General features: G+C 40.3%; 1 protein-coding gene across 1 annotated transcript in view; it reads left to right on the top strand.

Moving 5' to 3' along the window:
* tmtc2b (transmembrane O-mannosyltransferase targeting cadherins 2b) overlaps window positions 1-20620 on the top strand; it is a 128879-nt gene extending 108259 nt beyond the window's left edge. Inside the window, exons 11-12 of the mRNA XM_034685028.1 lie at window positions 8181-8244; window positions 18309-20620. Coding sequence (XP_034540919.1) covers window positions 8181-8244; window positions 18309-18488 — 244 coding nt within the window. The 3' untranslated portion in view covers window positions 18489-20620. The remainder of the gene's footprint in view (window positions 1-8180; window positions 8245-18308) is intronic.
* Window positions 20621-21969: the final 1349 nt, after the last annotated feature.

Below are 21969 nucleotides of genomic sequence, written 5' to 3'. Positions count from 1 at the left end.
GTTTGCCAAGTCAAAGTCCTGCACATGTGCTACCTGAATGTCTTTAAGACAGAACTACAAACAACAGACACAGAAACGTAGAAACAGAAAAAAGTACCAGTTGGAAAAATCTGCAATTTCTAACTTTATTTTTACATAATGAAAAAAAGGAAGGTTTCATTATGACTTTATATGAAATGTTATTATTGCTTCATATAATAAACTCAGCTAATGTATCAGGGGATTAACAATCTCTGTACCTGCTTTTACTGACTTTTGACAAACTGCTCCAAACTTTACAGCTGCAAATATAGTACACACTGTAAGTAATCAAATTATTATAAAATGGAATAAATGTTGTGTCCAAGTTTGTTCTGCTGAGAATCATATTGGTACTTCCATAAATGCAACAAAGCCTGTTAAACAAGATGTCTTATTTAAAAAACTCATTGCTTTGGTTTGGATTCCTGAAAGAGATGTAACATATTGATCAGTGTGAAGCATTTGAGATGCTTGGAGGAAAATTCTGAACAAAATTGGTCACAAGACAGGTATCAGTTATCTCTGCCTCCCAAGTATTTGCAACAAAATATAAAAGATTAGGTATGATACGACACGATACCACACAATATGATACAAGACAAGACGATACAATAAGATACGAGATGAGAAGATACGATACCATACGACATGATAAGAGACGAAATGAGATATGATACGAGACGAGACAATACAATAGATATACTGACATTAATGCGATACTTGATAATTGATTGCAAGACAATCATATATTACATATATACTGTATTATATTACTATTATGCTTATGACTGTTCATATTTTGTGTGAACAGTCATATTGTATTTGACGTCAATAACTACAGCTGGGTCTTTTTCAGTCAGCCTCCACTCCTCTGGAGCCTTCAGTTAAAATTCTGACGTATGAGCACGCTGACAGTCTTGTGCACATGGGAATGCATTTCACACTCATTGTTGACAGAACCTGCAGTAATCATCATGTAGGACTCTGCAGATAGTAAAGTCCAGCCGGCAGAGGTTAGTTAAAACTGTCTCTGCAGACTGGAGAGCATCCTCCACCTTCCTTCTCGTCTCAGCATAAAGAGCAGGAACACGTTTTTATCGTTCTTCTTCTCATTTTCCTGATGTCAAACTCTTCTTCAGCCAATTAAATGCTTTTAATATACCTTTATTCGTGTTATTACAGCCATCGAAGGAGTGATGAAATAGTGATTCTGGCAGTGAGATCTGTTTAGAGCGCCAAATTTTAGCAATTAAGATATCAATATTTGGCATCAGTGCATCTTTGTTTCTGTCAGAGGATGACAGAAGATAAATGGCTGTATTGATATTTTGTCCCACTCCTGGTCTTAAATCCAAATCCCCAGCTGCTCTTTGCATAGCTCATCCCTCACTGATCTTATGGAGCAGGTTCTTCACTCACGTACAGAGAGCCTCTTCCAGGGTTCGACCCCTGGCAGCCAGAGAGAGCTTCATGCAGCGCTCATTCTGAACTCTTCTCCGCCTGCTTGGCATGGGGTCTCACTCCTCCACAGCTCAAGTTCTTTATATGTTTGTCTTGGACTCAGAAGAGGAAAGGCCCTCAGTTGGAGGGGACCAAGTGATTCCACACGGGGGAAGGGAGGAGATTAAAGGAGAGGAAGACTCTCTCAGATGTACAAATGTCTTTATGGCTCTCTTGGGTTTGTGGTTTTTGACTATTTGACTTCCAAACTAATAATTTCCGTCCACCTCCTTTGAACAATGGTTACCTTTTTTTCTGATTTATGTTGTGAATGTAGTACAGGAAAGACTGGTTACCAGTCAAGCCAACAGGGACAAGCTTGCACTTAACTTCAGGGTGTAAAATATCAGTGAAAGTGGAAAATAATCTTTGTTACTCAGAAGACAGCCAGGAGAATATAAGCTCATAGAAACACACTGGAGCATTGTTACTAAGGTAAGCATTCATAGCTCACATGATAGAACCCCATTCAAACCACATGTTTCCTATTATGAGCCAATAAACCATATCTGACTGATCCCTCTCTACATGACTGCCATGTCACAATGTTAGATACACCAATTTGTGCTTTTTTAGCCGCCATTATTTCACAAAACTCAGAATTCCTCTAAACCTCATGAAGGTAATAGAATGAAGAATTGGCGGTATGAGGCAGTGCCACCCTCGGGGAAGACGTCTGTGCTCAGTGCAGCTTTCTACCAAAGCAAATCTTACCCCTTAAAAACTCTCCACTGAGACAGACGAGGCGGCTGTGGTTTGAGCATCAATATATGGCTGTTGCTGAAAATGCAATTTGTTCCCTCAGCCATTAGTATCCGACAATGTCATGCTTACAAGCTGTACTGTCAGCGCTGTGATTTGTTCACGTCTGGGGTTAATAAAATGTCTCCAGACAAGGAGATGTCAGAGTACAAAGATCAGCGGTTGAGTTGCTGATTTGAAACATTTTTCCTCCTCTGAGGATTGTTCTTTCACATATTTCTCCCTCCATCTTCTCATCCCTCTCCTTCTCTTTCTGTGCTCTTTCTGCCTCACACTCGCTCTTTTCGGGTTTAGACCCAGGTTGTGGTTTACATACTTGGCCCCCATCGCCTGAGAACCCGCAGTCAGACAGCCCTTGGAGGTCCAGCTGCCCCTCCTCTGGTCATGGTGTGGCAGCTCTCCAGCTCTGCTCTGATAATGTGTTTATAAATGTGATAATGATATTATAGAATTAGATTTGTGCCTTGTTTTTCCCCGGAAGGTCGTGCTTTCTAAATATTATGCTGGCAAACAAACACGGAGTTGTGGTTGGACAGGAAACCCACATTTATAATCTACGGACAAATTCGGCAACTGGAGTCAGCGTCTGGAATGTAAAACACTTCTTTGGAGGAGAGCTGGAAAAACTCAGTGGTGTAGGACAACAAACAGCAGTGGCATGCTCTTCTTTATATGAGGCGTGTCTGTAAATGAGATGAAGAGTAAGCTAACAGTACTTCATTTTAGAGATAATTAACAAATGTCAGCATGTTAACACACTTAACTGAGATAGTAAACATTAGGAGGAATGAATCTCTAAACATCCTCATGTAGCTTTGTCATTGTTAGCATGCTGACATCAGAAGATCAGCTCTCTTAAGCACAGTCTCACTGAACTGCTGTTGTGTGTGTGGATTATTTTCTGACATTAAGAAAAACTGAATTTGTTTCTCACTTTTAAAGAAAAAGACAGTTTTATGCTTGATTTGACTTTTTAAATCACTTCTTTCAACACCTGTGAACTCTGTTAAAGTCACGTCATTTTTTAATGTGTAAACACTGATAGTCAGGTTGTTGTGGTGATTATTCATGAGCTTCCTCCTATAGCTGTGGTTTCCATTGAAGCTATTCTGTTCACTGGTCTTTCCCTTAAGGCTGATTTATACTTCTGCATTGAATCAACGGCGTACCCTACGCCGGGGGTCCGCGTAGCTCCCGTACCTACGCCGAGGCCTACGCACGTAGCTGACGTGCACCTCCTCCAAAATGTAAAGGCTGATTTATACTTCTGCGTCGCCCTACGCAGCAGGGGCTGACGCGGACATGAGCCCCTCATACTTCTGCGTCGGTGTGTCTGTGTCGCGCAGCAATTCTCCGCCGAAACGCCTGAGGGCAGTGCGGTCTCTCTGATAGCCGGTCGCCTGCTTCCGGTCCCGCTACGATCTCTGTTTACTTTTCCACATCGATTCAGGGCGTGTTATGTTAATCTACAGTTGATACATGTTGCTGTTTATCATACAGACATGATTACATGTAGAATAGAGAGGAGGAGATGAAATACACGGCCGATGTGTGGCCGATGTCCGGGACCCCGGAAGTGCTGTGAATGCGGGAAAGACAAAGCCGTCGAGCGGACCAATCACAGAGCTTGCGGTCCGCGTCGGCTCTACGCGTAGTTACATTTTGGAGGAGGTGCACGTCAGCTACGTGCGTAGGCCTCTGCGTAGGTACGGGAGCTACGCGGACCTACGGCGTAGGTTACGCCGTCGATTCGACGCAGAAGTATAAATCAGCCTTTACTCCCCGTAGAGCCGACGCGGACCACAAGCTCTGTGATTGGTCCGCTCGGCGGCTTTGTCTTTCCCGCATTTACAACACTTCCGGGATCCCGGACATCGGCCGCACATCGGCCGTGTATTTCATCTCCTCCTCTCTATTCTTCATGTAATCATGTCTGTATGATAAACAGCAACATGTATCAGCTGTAGATTAACATAACACGCTCTGAATCTCTGTGGAAAAGTAAACAGAGATCGTAGTGGGACCGGAAGCAGGCGACCGGCTATCAGAGAGACCACACTGCCCTCAGGCGTTTCGGTTGAGAATTGCTGCGCGACACAGACACACCGACGCACAAGTATGTGGGGCTCATGTCCGCGTCAGCCCCTGCTGCGTAGGGGAGACGCAGAAGTATAAATCAGCCTTTACTCAGCTAACTTCCCAATCACCTGGTCATGTTAAGTACTTGATTCTGATTGGTCAAAACCCCTTTATTTTATCTGAATAGCAAAGGCAACACTAGGGACCTGATCGGACATCTTATCAATCTGCACAAAGGAATAAGCCACATCTAATGCACTGTTGATAATTTTACCCCTCCTGTTGACAATCTGACTAAAATGCTACTTTCCCATATCATTCATTGAAAACATGGAGGTTTTTTTTAATATTACTCAAGTTATTTGGAGAGCACACAACTTTTAATTTGTGTTTAGTGGCAGACCTTTTACCAGCAGAGAAAAAGGAGATGAGGACACAGCTCAGAAACTAGCGAGGAATATTACACACAAGGAGCTGAGTCAAAGATCAAAGAGAGAAATCTAATCATTACAAATCGTGGTGAATTATCAAATTATGTTCAGCCCTCAGCCAAAAACCTCAGCGTCACTTTTTATCAGGTCTTGTGTTTTGAGCCACAGAGCTCGTCCTGTTTTTATCAGCTCAGAAATGTAGCCAAGGTCAAGTCCCTGATGTAGTGAAACTCATCCAGGCTTTTCTTTCCTCCTGCTGTTCACTTCACGTTTGTCTCGATCAGATATTAATCCACCGTATTCAGACAAAATGCAACAGCTCAGCTCTTAACTAGAACAACTAGAGCCAAGAAAAGTATATACAAGTATTGAGTATTATTACAGTTATTAGAGGCTTTTTAGTCTTTACCACGTTAAAACTGAAAAACCTCATTCATTGATGAATTATAAATAACTTGTAACCACTTTAACACATTAGACTGTGTGTTTCAAACATTGATCATGTGTATTTACACTGGCCCGTGATCTGTTGATCCTTAAATTAAAGCTCTGCCTTTCATGTGGACTCATGTGGACGATGATCCTGTAATAGACCGCGACAGCCTAAATGAAACTGTGGCTCCAAAGACCTCTCCTCCTTTGATCATTACGACTTCAGGGGCTCCACAGACGGCTGTCTTTGACTCTGCCCTTGACTTCATCACAGTTAGATAGTTTGCAATGAGACGATTGTTACCATCAGTGAAAAGCAGCTGCGGGCTATAAAGGTGATTTTAAGTTTCAGGGATATTAAAAGCAGGAAGGGTCTTGTCACAGAGGAGCCAGAGGTCTGAGTATAACAGTAGGCAGAGCAGTGGCTTATGGGAGAAGATAAGAATAATAATATAGAAAGTATCTGTAATGACTGCAGGTTTTATGTCCACAGGAGCGTGTCTCGTTCCAGGGACTCATGCCGACATGCCATCTGCCCCAAAAAGTCACAGTTTTTTGTCACAGTTTGGCAAATTCAGCATGTTTTGGTGCATCTGTGATTTACTCTACTGTCCTGTTTGTTATGAGAGCATGAGTTAAGCTTCTGTGAGAAGTTTTACCTGGTTATGAAACAGACTGACATTTGTGATGAGTGGCAGCTGTCATGGATGAAGTACCTGAAAGCTATACTAAAGTAAAAGTACAGAAATTATAATGAACAATGAAGTGATAGAAGTGAGTTCAGCTTTTCTAATAACACCAGACTAAAAGTCTTAATCTCTCTGCTATTTACTGTAACAAAGGTTATTTTTCCACGCTAATTGCACCTTAGTATTGAAAGTAAACGCAAAAGATGTCACTGAAAAGAAAATAGTCAGATTTGACTTAAACTGTAACCATAAAAGGCCTGAAAAAAAAACACAGTTTGTTCAACTCAAAGACCCTTTCAGGGGAAAATGTAGTTTTTATCCTTGGTTCAGTGTTTATAATATGATACAAGGCATGACATGACTGAGATATTCAAACCTGGTGGACCAATGGGGCTCTCGAAAACGGAGATTCAGACAGCCAGGGTTTCAAACATCACAAAACTAAAAAGTGAATGCCTTCAGGTTGCAGAGTACCCAGTAAAAAAAAACAGCTATAGGCAGTAGAAAGGAACACAGAGTGCTAACTTGCTTTGAACTAACGCATAAAATCAAAGTAAAAATGGGGCTTTGAAATATCTTGTTGCACATTTGCGCTTGATTCACCTTTTTTTCATCTTTGTCTTCTTCTTCTTCAAGGTTTTTACACCAGTTTGCATCCACACTGTTGCATTAATGCCACCTTCACTTTTTCACCTCTCAGTTTTCAGGCACATAAATATATATATATATATATATATATATATATATATATATATATATATATATATATATATATATATATATATATATATATTTGTGGTCTAAAAAAAATCTTCAGACCCCAAAGTGTCTTCTGATTTAATTCTTAGTAACAAAGACTCACAGAGGAAATGTATCTGAGACTCAATGTTGTGGAGAAAATAATATGAGGTTGACGGAGCGACAAACACTTAAGTAAAGTTCAGATAGTTCCAGAAAGTACTTGAGTACTTTCACAAAGTATTATCACGTTGTTACATTACACCTTGGACAAAACCAGGGATTCTCAACCTTTGAGTCCCAACCAGAATGAGGGTTGCAGGATCATTTCTTGGGCCTGTATTAGTTACACAAGTTGTTTCATTGCTGTTTCAGACTGGCAGCATGTTCACTGGGCGATGGCTGCAGGTTATGGCTCCTGATGTATGCTTCCTGGAGTCCCTGAGCTCCCTTGTCTTGTAGGTTCCTCTGGATCTCTGCCGTAGATGGCCTGCTGTTGTGGACGTGCCAGACTCCAGCGGCTACAACTTCTACTATCCATCTCACTCCTATCATCTCTCTCTCTTCATCTCCTCTATCTCTCTTGCCAACCCCAACTCGGTCTCAGCAGATGTGTGTCTAACATGAGTCTGGTCCTGCTGGAGGTTTCTGCCTGTTAAAGGAAGTTTGTCCTAAACGCTGCAAAGTGCTCTGCTCATAGTGGATTAAGATGAGATCAGACTGAGTCCTGTCTGTAAGATGGGACTGGATCTTATCCTGTCTTGATGTTGGGTCTTTGTTAATAATATAACATAGAGCATGGTCTAGACCTGCTCTGTTTGGAAAGAGTCTGAGGATAACATTTGTTGTGTTTTGGCACTGTATAAATAAAGACTGATTAATTGATTGTTTCAGCAAATGCGTAGGATGTCACAGATTGGGGGTCGTGATGCAAACGGTGAACAAGGACAAAATGACGTCAGGAGTTTTGTTATGTTAAAGAATATCACTTACACATGATAAGGAACATTTCAGCAAAGAGATGAGGTGTTCTGATTCGCCTACAAGGGTCACAAGATCCACACAAACCAGAATCAAAGCAGCTTTAAATGAATATTTATTTCCAAACTGTTTGCATCCCCTCAGTTTCTCTAGATTCATCCAGCATGCTGAACCACAATCTCCCCACCAGCTATAAACAGAAACTCTGTGAATATTCCTGATCAGCCTCGCTTTGTTGATGACTTTTCTGAAAGTACCCAATAAGCCAAATGTCCCGACCTCAAGGTTCAATTAGAGCAGAAAGTGCTGACTCTGCACCGCTCAGCACAGATGTTATCGAGTGAAAGATGCTATCTAGAGAGGGAGAGGGAGAGAGAGAGAGCTAAAGGCGATTGGAGGGGATTTTCTCATCCCTCATGCTGTTCCCTTCATGTTATTTTCTCAGTGACCCCTGAGTGCCAGTAAACATGCAGGGTTCAAGGCCTCATCCCGAGCCAGCAGCAATAAAGATGAGTAATGACTGCCTCTCTCTGTGTTTCCCTTGCAGACAAGCCAGCCTAAATGAGGCAGCAGAGAAGTATTACGGACATGCAGCGAGCCTCCGACCCAATGTGAGTATAACTACGGCTAGCTAATCATCCACATTACTGTTTACCCTGATGGACACTTAGGCAATCACAGTCTGGGTGGCTCTCCAATATAATAACTGCCCAGGCTGCCTCGTGACAACTGCCCTCATTGTCCGAGGCGCTCAGTGAAATTAGGGCTGGGTTTTTACTGAGCTCAGAGGTTTGTTTGTGTAGCATCCATCAGCAAGCTTCAAAGGACGAGCCTGGGTAAGTAGATTGGAAAGAATAATGATAATAACACTCAGTCCGGACTTTGACATCTTGAAAATGAATGGGCTCCAGTCTTTGAGAGCTCTGGCAGGAGGGGTCGAGTTGTTGAAGCGAGGGGTGCAGAGGGAGGCAAATATGTTTGGCATGTGGTCGCTGTGTTTGTTCGGTTTTTTGATTAGAAGGAATCAGCTCAGGATTAATGATCGAAATATGTCTGGACAACATTTTGCAGACAATAAAGTTTAGTTCTGGAAGTACACAATGAACTGAAATACAAACAAACAGTGGTAAACAAAGCTGGAGTGTATAACAAAAGACTAAAACTCAAGAGTTTAACAGAAACATGAAACTGAGCTCCTTTCCTCTCTGTTTTTCTCAGTGCAGATGCAGAGCTCAACATTTGCCAGAGAATTGTGTATTTTAAACATTTAATTTAACCCAGATGAAAGAATAGATATTTTCTCATAGCTTTACATTATATGTATGCATCACATGTGCAGAAGAACCACACAGCTCGAAGTGAGGGGCAGATTTTTGGATTAAAAGGCCTGATCAGGTGCTGTTCTGGGGTTATTTTTTCAAAGCTGCTGATTGCTTTAGGGGTCATGTGAGGAAGGCAGGGTATACCAATGTATTCAGCCTGGTTGCTGCTGGACTTGTTTTCACTCCATAGGTGAAGTGAAAAGCAAAGTTTAGCAAACCAAGGTTGTTTTTTTAATATGTTGGGCACTCTAACCAAGAAACTGCAAAAATAATGTTGCATGTAAAGAGATTCTGCGTGTGGATGTGATGGGCAGTGGGAGCTGGCATGCAGGGGGTTAACTGTGAGATGTCAGAGCTAACTATGAAGCCTCCCGAGGTGTCGTGGGCCTAACTTAATGAAACACCAGAGGAGGAAGGTGTCCATGTGAACACCCTGGTGATGAGCTAACTCACGCTGCCCATCTATCCCCATCTGTCTTCATACAGGATCCAGGCGTATGGGGCATAAGGGGCCATGTGGCAGGTTATGTTAGTCATCAGTAGATATTGGCATGAAGGCGTGATAGGATGGGTTTCTTCACTGAGCGTCTCTCCTTTTTATTAAAGCACAAGTACCTGGTGTTAATTTGAAACTGGCTCATGAAACCAGGAAGTGTTTCCCCCGATAGAAAAGCCTTTTAAGAGGCTACTGGGAAACTGCTGATGGATATAACTCTTTGTTTTATAACTTTCTTAACTTTAAAGACAAAAGATTTGTTTTGGTGGCAAAAAGTTGGAGGCAAGATTATCCATGACCCATGAGCATCAGGTCACAGGATGAGGAGAAACAGGAGGACCATGAAAACGGTCATCTTCCTGTGAGCACAGTGTTCTGTTGACATAGATCATACCGTATTGAATCGAATGAAGGACAACCCTGATTATGAGACCACACACACCCTTCCTGACAATTAACACAGACATAGACTAGCAGCCACATAATGCTGAACACATTAAATGTCTTTAAACATTAAATTATCACATATAGATGGAATAAAGTGTGATCATGTGTAAATGAAGCACTCATGGTGTCAGGGTCTGTTAATAAGCACACCTTTGATCTGTTCTTCAGAAACATACTCACATGTTTTAAGACGATCGTTTCTGCTCACCATCTTCAGACATTACAATCTGTGACTCCATATTTCATGGATATTTGACTGTTGTTAAACGTCTGCTCTGCTTTGATAACCATTTCTTTAACAAGACATCAAGCTACACCTCAGTTGTCGATTAACGTATCCTACAATTGAGAAATGTGTTTACTGTGTTACTCCATCTTTCATCCCTGAAACCAGAGCAGTCAGTTGGCCTCAGTCATGAAGGGGCGCACTCACAGTGAAAAGTTGAGCCGCCTTTTGTAACAAATATTAACATTTAATCACTGAACCCTGACTGGAAGACAATCTCATTTTTTCCAAATGTATTAAGAGGAATAAAAACCTGTCTTATATTTGGGTCCGTATGGTTTATAAATCTTACTCACATTATCGCCAAAAACACTTTAGATGATTTCTAAGATTATCTTTGTTTTATGCAGTTTGACATAAAACAGAAGTATTCACAACTCACATAAGTATCTCAAGAGAAAATGTCAAGATGTGGCGTGGCAAGGTGACCTTGTTGGCTTTTTGGGACCACAGAGTTACCTTTAAAATAAATAACTGACAGGACTCCTCAAACTGCAATGACTCTTTGTGTTATATGTTACTTAAAGCCCCTAGAAGCTTCTTCATGAGCTATGAAACTTTCGAAGATCATGAGCATTGATAAGATTGATTATTTCTATTATTGTTATTGTTATTTTCAATACCTAAAACTTTGACATTTAAAAGGTAAAGACATGGTACCACTTTGGGTCGCCAACATCGACACAAAACTAAAGTTCCTCACAGGAGCTTTAGACTTTACTACAGAGCTTCAAAAGGCTCTCTTTCTGTGACATTTTATTTTATTTAACCTTTATATAACAAGGATTAAAACACATAGTCAATACAAGCACCAGCACATTTAACAAAGGCTCAACAACATAAGACCTGTCACATTAGAATACATGAAATAACAAAATGTAGCAGCATATTTTTGTCCTGATCAGCCACAATCCAAAATGTATCAAGCAGGACATCCGCAGCCAGACGTGTCTGCCTCTGAGGAATCAAGCATCACCTTAAACTCATCCAATGAGAGCGCTTCATTTAGTAGTTGTACCAAGTAAAGGGAGAAGCAAAGTCAAATGCCTTTTCCCCAGATCAGTCCTGACCTTTAGAGAAGGCCGAAATGAAAGGTCAGGGGACAGAAGATTATCAGGTTTTATACTCTTCTGTTTGAGATACACAAGGTGACGTAAAGTTGTCACTATGCTAAACCAATGAACGATGCACATGTGCAGCAGGCCACAACAAGCATGAGGAAGATAGTAACTGTTTAATAACTACACATCTTTAATGAAGTATAGTTTGAAGTGCTTTTACTGTAGATTATTTCAGATGATCTTCCCTAGGAATTTGCCTTTATTGAAGGACATCTGACAAAAACAGAAAATATGGGAAACAGAGAAGTGGTTTGGCGTGCACCAAAGAGCAAAGGCCCAGAATCCTTGCAGCAAAGAGTTAGCCTCTGCATTTTGGGTCCACACTCCACCAACTGAGTGGAAATGGCCCCTGAAACTATTTAGATTTTAAAGGGTGGGGGTTATTATCATGAGACAGGGCTGACCATTGAGAAGACCGCTGTGTTTGGCCTCTTGATGGATATATACTTCTGTATTTCAGGCCAGATTCAACTCACTTCCACATGACGGATTCTTGGCTGCTTTATCCTACAAACACACATTTACTGTCCACATCCAAACTCTAAGGCCCTTTTTTGCCCCTATTTGGTCACTTTGCTTGGATGCCTTTTGCTATTAATATTGCTTACAGCTGAGGCATGATTGTGCTTTAGCATCTTCATCCATCTTCTTTACAATTATTCTTTGTTCTCTCCGATACGACTTGACTTAAGCCATGTACCCTGTCCATCTTCATTTGTCATTTCATGCTTTACTGTGGCCTGACTCCTCGCTCTCCAAAGGCCCTCATGTTTTATATTAAGCACATATGTTTGCTCTCTCTGAGTGAGAGAGGACAATTGCCTCCATTCAAAGGATTTAGTCCTTCAGTCCTACAATTCCCCCCATCTAGATGAGCTGAGTCCCAATGGATGCTTGGTTTGGTGGTTGGTCTATGCACCCTGTGACTTCTGTTCTTTGCAAATCTCCCAGTCCATGTATATATTCTTCACCTAAATGCCAATCTAAAGCCTCAGTGGTCTGCTCATTCTGCAGCCTGACTCACTCAGTCTTTGTAGCATATGTTACTTTATGGTCTAGGTTAATATGCTCAACATCTGGCCTCTCCTCGGCTGCTACATGCCAGTTTTAGAGAGGGTAAGGAGGCAGAGAGGTTACAGAGCAGCAGGAAATGAGGAAAAATGAAAGCGTCTGACAAGGGAACATTTCACAGCGTTGTGAGTGTGAGGAAGAATGCAAAAGTAGGGATATAAATCACTGAAGTCTAAGATGTATGAAAGTGGGGGAGAGGGCTGGGTGAGGAAAGATGGGAGCTTACTGGGGAGAGCGGAGGAAGGAAGCTAAACTCGGGATTTGATAAGTTCTGCATGGACGCAGAGAAAAAGATCTTTAAGTCTCTGCTGCAGCTGCACTGAGAGCTGATTTTCACATGATTTCCTACTCACAAATCTTTCCTCAGGGCTTTATACATCACATCACTCCTCACTTTCTATCCTGGATGAACTCTGAAGGCTGCCTGTCCTGGTTTGGGGTTTTGGCTGTTTAGGTCAGGTTCTCACGCACTTTCCACCAAGTTGGTGTCTGCACAAAGGTTTACAGTTTCTATCTTTAACACTCGTGTCAGAAGTGTGGTTACACATCTTCACCAACCTCTCATCCATCTAAGTCTCCTCTGGTCCAAGCAGACTTTGTTCCTGAGTTTGGAAGAAAAATCTTTTGTAACTTTTTAAAAGCATTCACATCAGCCTTTCCCATGACCAGGGATCACAGATTCACTGTGACCACTGACCAAAGAAAATACCTTAAGAGCCTTTAATTTTGTACCGAAGAATCATGTGGCCAACAATCAAATCCATGCATGAGATTGGATGTGCAGCTGTTGATCATTCCCATTGCACAATTTATTTTGAGTCATGTGACTTTATAATAAGAAGGCTTCAAGTTAGCTGTAGTTAATTCGGTACTAATGTGTATACATGCGTAGGACTGCAGATACTTGATTCTGGTTGGTCGAAACCCCTCAATAATGGTGATTCACTCTGAATAGAAGGAGCGAAGTGAGGGACAACCTGATCACACTCATCATATCAAACTGATCAACAAAAAGGAGTCCATCAAATTGATGAAGCTTATGATTCTAATTCATCCTCAGTGACATCAGCTTCCTATCCAGGTCTTATCTCACATTGTCAAGAGTCTACTCTTTTTACCACACACTATCCCCTCTTTAATCATCATTCAGCAATAAAGGTGCAAGAACCTATTATCAATATGCATCTAAATACAATGCTCATTAGGGTAAAGGAAAATGTTGAAAATTTTAACTGTTGCCTTTGAAAGTAGTAGTTTGCTAATACTAGGAAGACCTTTTAACTTTAAAAGTTATCAAATCTCCTATTTTAGTAATATAAGTAACACAGAACAAGTCTATCACAACCTAAAACCAAACCAACATCTTTTCAAAGGCTAAATAATTACTGCAGGATCCTGACTAACTCATCTTAATAGCATTAGTTTGTTTATATACACCTGCTTGTCACCCACCTGTTGTAGAAACTAAATTAATATGTAGCCCTACAATACTTTACAAACTAAGTCCATATGTAGAGACAGTCATATTTTGTCTAACTTTACCCCAAAGTCTGAACTTCTAAATTGATCCCCTGTGCTGTTTTGTGGTTTGACCTCTGAGTGGCGAGTCAAACTGAAGGCAATTTACAAACCAAACAGCCTCCAAATTACCCCGACCATTAAAGTCAAAAACTCAGGCTGCCCTGTGAAAAATGATCAACAAACACAAGGAAACTCTGTTTGGGGATTAATGTGTTAGCTGAGTATAAAGCCAGTCTGTTTATTGGTGTGTAGTGGATGTAATGCTGCACAGGAGGAGAAGGTGAACAACAGAAGTGTTACTCATACCAGCCTTTACTCCAGCCTAAGACCTGAAACATGTCTGAGATGTGTTCAGGAGTAAAGTATCTCCTCTCTGAGGGACAAAATGATTATCCTTAAGTCTCTTTGACTTATTTAAAGGAACTGTGAGGGGTTATTAACTGACACCTCTTCATGAACTGCAGAGTAAAATTAGATAATCAGCGGCAGACTGTTATTTCTGTATACTCATTTTTAGTTCCTGTGTTCAAGTCTGCACCCCTTTGTAAGCTAACTGACGGTAATAAATCAGAGTTTATGAAACCGCAAATCAACACATGATCTCTTCACTCTGCATCCTGCATAAAACGTTGTTATGAACAAACAGAAGTAGTTGCAAAAGTATTAATATTTGCATACTTTGGCTAGAGCCACATCTTTACCACAGTGAGCTATGGTGCTCATGGGAAATGTAGTCTTTTTCTCTGACCGCACTACCAATTTAAAACAGGATCCCCAGAATCAACGCAACATAAAAACTCAAAACAGTGCCTTTAACGTTTTTATTCTCCCTATGAGGAATGAGTTAGTGGACTTATTACAGTATTTATGTTGAAATTCTTGCCTTCACTCATTCAACCATCACTCTGGATCAACAATGAGTGTTTGAGTGTTTAAGACGAGGACAGAATGTCCCACTGAATAAGGGCAGTTCATGCAACATTCATGTAAGTGTTCTTCAGGTCAAAGCCAAATAAAGGCCATACAATCTGACAGAAGTTTTTATTTATCTCTCTCAGTGCATGCATAACTAAACCTTTAATATGCAAACTGAGATTTAATGTTTTAAACAAAGTTTATTTGGTTGTTCTGTAGGTTTATTCCATTATGTTATTTTTAGTGGTAGGGCCATAACACATTACATCTTTTTCTGTTTTCAAACCCTCCAGTTCATGAATTGAGATTCATAAGTCCTTATAATCTTTTTTATATGCTGTTTTGATTTTAAGTGGCTCTTGCTGTTTTCCTGTCTTACTGCCATCGTCGCTGGTTCACATTTTCTCATAACATACCACAGATTTCTTGTAACATTTATAAAAAAGAAAACACTATTGCCTCATTCAGAGCATGTTTCTCAGAGAATTACTACTGATTAGTTAATAGGCCATGAAAAAGAAATTAGGGCCTGTGGTACAATACATCACAAGTCGTCAAAAGCCATAATAATGTGCCATTCCATGGGACGGTGATTTATGAGGTGATAATTATAGGAAAAAGTCAGATTCAGTGCCGTAAAAGCTCATGATGGGCTGTTTTTACACGGTGTGTTTTATTCCAGCATTCCTCGTTTCCTAGGGATTACATTTACAAACATCATCCTCATCCAAAGCAGTAAAACAGTAGCCTCACTACAGGACAGACATCTTTTCCACACTTTCAACCAAAATGGAGATCAGATGTTGTTCCTCCCTTGGCCTGGTTACACCACACTCCTAATGTGATTGCACCCTGGTCGTTTTTCCTCATGACTCACCAGCCATGGCGCTGATGATGACTCTGCCCCTCGGCACCAGCAGGAATCTGCAGAATATTTATCTAGACCCACTTCAAAGTCAGAGTCCCTGTGACATCCGAAGCCACAGGAACACTCAGAGAAGCATGGTTACCAATACAGTCTGGGCCATCACACAAACAGGAGGTTGTAGTTTGCTGTGTAGGCTCACAAAATCTGCTTTAATTGAAAAACTAATCCGATAAAAATTATAACTATTTCTTAAAATCAGTGATATAAATAATTACTGTTTGATGTAGATCCTATCATTCATTGGGTTATACATTCCCTCTGATTTTATAAAACAGCTGATTCTCAAAACTCAAATCTGTTCAGAGTTTGCCTGTTTAGACTCCACGTACTGAGATTATAATCTGTTGGATGTGGCTGCTCCAATTCCCATTCCTTGCTAAATAATTCACACCCCAAAGTGTGAAGAGATAGACTTGATTTGCATTATTCATATCACCAAACATCAACTGGTGGCCTCTGATGTTTAAAATATGAACAGTGATGAAATAATTCTTTAGTCCAAACAAACCATTGATGCTGGGTAAATAACTGTTTTTGTCTGTTTGTGCTCTGCTTCTCACCGCACGGCTCAGCAGATGACTTTCGTATCAACACTCATGGACTTCATTCAATAACATCACACTATTTCTTCTAATAGTTCTTAAGAAAGTTTCTTAGAAAAGTCCAGCTTAGATTCATGACTCTGTTTTTAAACTGCAGTATGATTTATGTCTGTTATTATGTGGATGAATGCTGTCCTGATAAGTTTGAAGCTCATGCCAGTTGTTTTTAATTAACATAGATGCCTCCAATGCCCATATAAGGGCATGCATGCAGGGTCATGTGGATACTTAGGAATCCCACACAACTGATAAGAGAAGTAGAGAGAAGTCAGCAATGCCTCAGTTTAATCTAAAAAATGTTGCAAACTTGACTTGGAGGTAGAGATGCTGCAAGTGAACAAGAATTTACAAAAAACACTTTACCTGATACTTATTCATCTGTGACAGCAGCAGATTTATACTGAGTTCTCTGAACAGACACATCGTATGAGATCTGATTTCTGTCACTAGAAAAGGACAGATGCCAGATGAAGTAGAAAAAAAATGTTTGATCCTAAATCAGAGGGGGAAAATGTCAGAATCAGAAGAGAAATTCTGACCATATATCTGTTATTGTTCAGAATCCAAATTATTTGAAGGTGTATTTATTATAAAAGCTGCTGCTGTGAAACAAGTGAACATGTGACAGTTACATGGTTTAAAACCTGTGTGTAAAAGTAGGTTATTACGGATGTGAATAAGTGTTTGTAGCGCATTTTAAAACTCTTGCCTAAACATATTCAAATCAGAATTTGTCATTCTGTTGTTTTGACAAACATGGCAGATTAGAAAGTTGACCACTCCATCTAAATTATGTTTATGTATTTACTTTCATAAAAAACAGCTGCATGGTTAAGGAAACAAACTGTAAGTAAGGGGTAATGTAAAGTGCACAGGCAGTTATGCAATTATAGAATACCAACAGAGCAAGCAAGACCCTGTCAGGATTCTAATTCACATAACAACCTGTTCACTTTACACAATCTTAATTATACTAACTTAAGCTACAAACAAGTTGTCAAAAATACTGATTTAAAGATGTTTAATTGATTTTGAAATTATTTATGTATTTGTCTTTTTAAAAAAATCCAACTCCCAGGATTGGTTGCAATTCCATGGAAATTAGATTAGCCTCCTTGAGGGAAGAATGAACATTAAATAGAACATTTTAATTCAAGGTCAAGTCAAGTTCAAACATTAGCCAGCCTATTTTTTATAATGCGCATTAAACTGAACATTTCCATTGATGGTAACGTTAGACAAGGGGAAAGGGTTTTTTTTTCCGATTAAGAATGTTAACAGTAATGTTTTTGCCACAGTATAAACAGGTAGAGGGAAACATGCTGGATTTATTTTTCATGAAATGATTTGCTATCACGTGTGTTCAGTTTGTCCCTGGCGTCACCTTTCCTTCTGAGAATAAATTACCAATGCTTTTGGATTTTGACCAATCAAAATCAAGTACTCACGACAGCTGGATAATATTAACCAATGATTTGCACCAGCATGAGACACCGGTTGTATTACAGAGGCTACAGTTTTGGTTGTGCTGGTTGATCCAGACAAGATTTAGTGCTTGCCACTCCCCATTCTCTCTTTGGAGCTGTCCTATCTAGGACAAAATGTCAGAAAGATCATCTTAAATTTGCACCATCATATCAGCACTCAGACATGTGTAAGGGTGTTTTTGGGTTTGGGTTTGTGTGTTGTTAGATTTTGCTTTTTATCCAAGAAAGAACGAATCCAAGAGATGAGAAAACTGTGATGAATGTCATAATCCTGTTGAAAACTGTTAAAGTGGGTTTTAAGAAGCTGTTTGATGAATGAGGCCCAGAGTACTTAGTTACAGTCCCAGGGAAAAAGTGTTGTGTTGCTATTCTTGGACAGAAGAGTGAGTCTAACTCTGCAGAGAAGCTTAAAGCTACCCTGAGGTGTACTTAGCATGAAACTGATCTCATCCTAAAATGAGGTTGTTTTCTCGTTTCAGTATCCTGCAGCCTTGATGAACCTGGGGGCGATCCTCCACCTCAACGGGAAACTGAAAGAAGCCGAAGCCAATTACCTCCGAGCACTTCAGCTGAAACCGGACGACAGCATCACCCAGTCCAACCTGCGTAAGCTGTGGAACATCATGGAGAAGCAGGGCCTGAGGACCACGAGCCCCTGAGCTCAGCCTGCCCTCCTACCTGCCATCTGCACGCCAGATCTGGGGGAAAATGACGGCCCACACGCTCCTCATTCTCTCTCCACATGCAGGAGAGACTCAGGGAGGATGTTTGCTCAGAGAGGCCATGACTGTGCGCTCAAGCCCTCCTAATAACTCCTGAGCTCTGCATACACCTCAGGCCAGCAGCTCTCCTCACAAGCATTGCTCACAGTTTGGCAGGCGCTGCATGGTATTTGGACTCTTTAGAAACTATTCAAAATTAGGTCTCACAGGAACCATTTTTCTTTCTTCTTCTTTATTTTTCTTTATAACTGCAGCACTTAAACTAAGAAAGGTACATCATCATTTGTGATAAATTAGGCTTTTATAAAGAGGTGATATTTGTCGCTAAGCAGTGTGAGATAAACTGTAAAAGAAAACTTAATCAGGCATCTGAATAAAGTTCTGGAGTTTATCAGATGAAGAAAATAAGGTATTATGGCTACCATCAATGGGCACCAAAATAATCATTTAAATTAAGTTTAAATCTATGTCCACATCTTCACTTTGTTTTGCTAATGAGATTACACTTCATAATAAAGATCATAAGCACCATCATGGCTCACCATTAGTAGCAGAAGTCGGGATATTTGGTACAATAACTTGAAAAAAGGGAATCAAATCAGTGGCCATTGCAGCACATAAAAGCTGTTGTTAGCTCTCGACAAAGGCTTGATTTTTTTTTAATATGGAACGTTTTATTAAGAAAGCTCAACAGCAAAGAAATCAAGTCTACTTTCACAAAGTAATGCCTTATAAAACAAGGTATGAATCTTCTGTATCGGCAGAGTACAGAAGCAGACAGGTGACGCTTTCACCGCCGCTGCTTCTTCCTCTGCTTTGGAAAAAAGCTGAGTCATCATGGCTGCATCGCTTTGCAGCAAACATAAGAAGCTATGAGTGGAAATATGAAGCTCTCCTCCTGTGGGATTACCACAGAGCAAAGAGGCAGGTATGTCAGATTTTGTTACACGCTCTCCTTACACTCTGCTAACTTTTACGACGAGTGTGTGAAAGAGTTCAAACCAAATACAAGCGCTATGCCTACGCCACTCTTTGTTTCTCATCACAGAACAATGCAAAGACAGCACGTCGGAGGGAAATGTTTGAATACCTGTGTTTTTGTTGGAATAAAACTAATTTCATTGTGTTTGTAAAAATGAATCCTAATATATACTTACATTGTGTACAGTATACAGAAAATCGTGCAGCAAAAAAGTAGCCAGACTAAAAGTGGAAGCTCAGATATTGAGCAGGTTTGGTCTGTTACATTTGAAGTATTTCTCCATCAGGCTTAAGGGTCTCATTCTGTATATATTCTGTGTAATTAACATCTGTTTGTTTGTTTGTTATTGTCAACATACAGTACATAACACAGCACCTTCCCGGGAGTACGAGTATGTACATTATTTGTGATCTTTTCTTTGTTTTGATTGGCCACAAAGCTCCTGAAATATTCGTGTCCTTAGTTTTGAAGAACGTTGTAAGTTATTGCTTTGTTTATGTCATAGCAACAGAACCAGCTGGCACTGTGTTTTAAAGTAAAATGAAGGAAAAAATGGATGTCCAAAATAAAGTGGGGTCACCTGTTGTAGTAAATAAAGAGTAGATAAATAGTCAGTGAAGGATCACAGTTTGAATTCATACGTCAAGTTGGTGTTCACACTGTTCTGTGTTTAACTGTGACGATCACCAGTGATGTGCTCAGTAAGATAATCACAGTCCTCCCCGCCCCCACACCTCACACACCACACCATCACACCGCCTCCTAACGTCTCCTGTGTACAGAAAGTGTTTATGAACAAACACTGATATTTGTTATTTCTCGAGTGAAGATGTAAAAAGGTGTTTCACTCTGTGTCTCTGCTCAGGGATCTTAAGCAGTGGGTTATTGCAGAAACTTGTTCACAGAGCGTTTACTAAATTAAAGATTTATTTTTGAAAGTTGTTGTATTTGTATAAATTATGGAGATTTGTAGCCTTTTTTCTCCTTTTTTTGTAATATAAAGATGAACAATGTGCCAGAATAGACTTTTTCTTCCAGTTGTTGCTTTTTTTCCACAATAAATTTATGGTGTTCTGCTTTTACTTTGGTCTCTTGTGCTGTTTTCTTTTTTAACTTTTATAGTTCGTATTTGCATTCTTTAAATTCCCATCATGCAAAAACACCCATGACCTTCAGACTCTGTTGACCATGTCTATATCTTATATTGAGATTTCTAGGGATGCACCACTGTATTAGTTAAACATTAGTGTGTCCACTAAAGCTGCTTTTTGCTCTGTTGACCTCAATGTCAGAGTTGTCTTGTGGGAATTCACTTCCCTTGGTAGTGACCATTTCGTCTCTTGTAATTTCTCAGTATGCTTCATATTTGCTGTCATTCAACTGTATTTTAAATGGAAACATTAAACAACAAATATAAATCTTATTTGCATTAGCAGCAGCAGCAGCAGCTCCAGACCTTGAAAGTACCTTGAATAAACAAGTGTTGGTAGTTTCTATTCTGTATGGAACTCCACCATTACTGTTGACAAAGTTGATATTAGAAGTCCCGCCCTTTCTGGATTCTGTTTGTTTCCTAGCGGCAACCTCCAGCAGCGAGGATTGAGGCCATGGTGGAAGTGTTAAAAACTGCAGTTCATTGATTGTCCGCTTGAGGCTGGCTCCGGAAGTACCGGAAACCACTTACACACAAATTTAAAAAAGCTGATCTTTACAGCAGAAATAAACATGTACAGCCTGGTACAAAAAACGAGTGTAGTCTGGATAGCTCATTTCTCGATCCACACACACTGAAAGGGGGCGAATTTTTCCATATCGCGTCAATTTCGAAGATACGAGTTATGAGATTACGAGTCTTCCATTATCAGAGGCACAGTTGACTTGACTGACAGGCGGGAACACTGCAGCTGTTGGCCAGGAGGCTCAAAGCCCGCCTCTATGCCTTACACTAGTTAGACAGCAGTTATGTTGAGTTCAGCATTTCCAGTATGGCTCCTGCTGATGATTGGCTTCAAAACAGCGTTCAGAAACACATGGGTGACGTCACGGATACTACATCCATTATTTATACAGTCTATGGTTTGGTCTGAGATCAAGAAGTGACTTTGATGAGCACAATGGTGTTCCAACAGTTGAACAATTTTCAACTGAGAGCACCAAGTGCACAGCAACTAAAAACAGCTGGCGTTGAAGTATTTTTCTTATCTTTGGATGCTGAGCACTGAAAACGTTGAACTTGATTTGGTTTGAATAGAAAACAGGCGCAGCCAGTGCAAAAAAAAACTGCCTTAGTGGTCCAGCCCCTCACACTCTCTCTGATCAGTAACATGCTGTTTGTACAACATTGCAAGTTGCTTCAGTGGCATTTCAACAGGACAGATTACTAGCCATAATTTTAATCAAAAAAATCTCAGAGCTCATTTGAAACACATACTCAAA

The sequence above is a fragment of the Notolabrus celidotus genome, chromosome 6 (genome assembly GCF_009762535.1).
Source record: "Notolabrus celidotus isolate fNotCel1 chromosome 6, fNotCel1.pri, whole genome shotgun sequence".
Classification (NCBI taxonomy): domain Eukaryota; kingdom Metazoa; phylum Chordata; class Actinopteri; order Labriformes; family Labridae; genus Notolabrus; species Notolabrus celidotus.
Note: the sequence above shows the minus strand (reverse complement) of the source record. Positions and strands in the feature narration are given on the sequence as shown.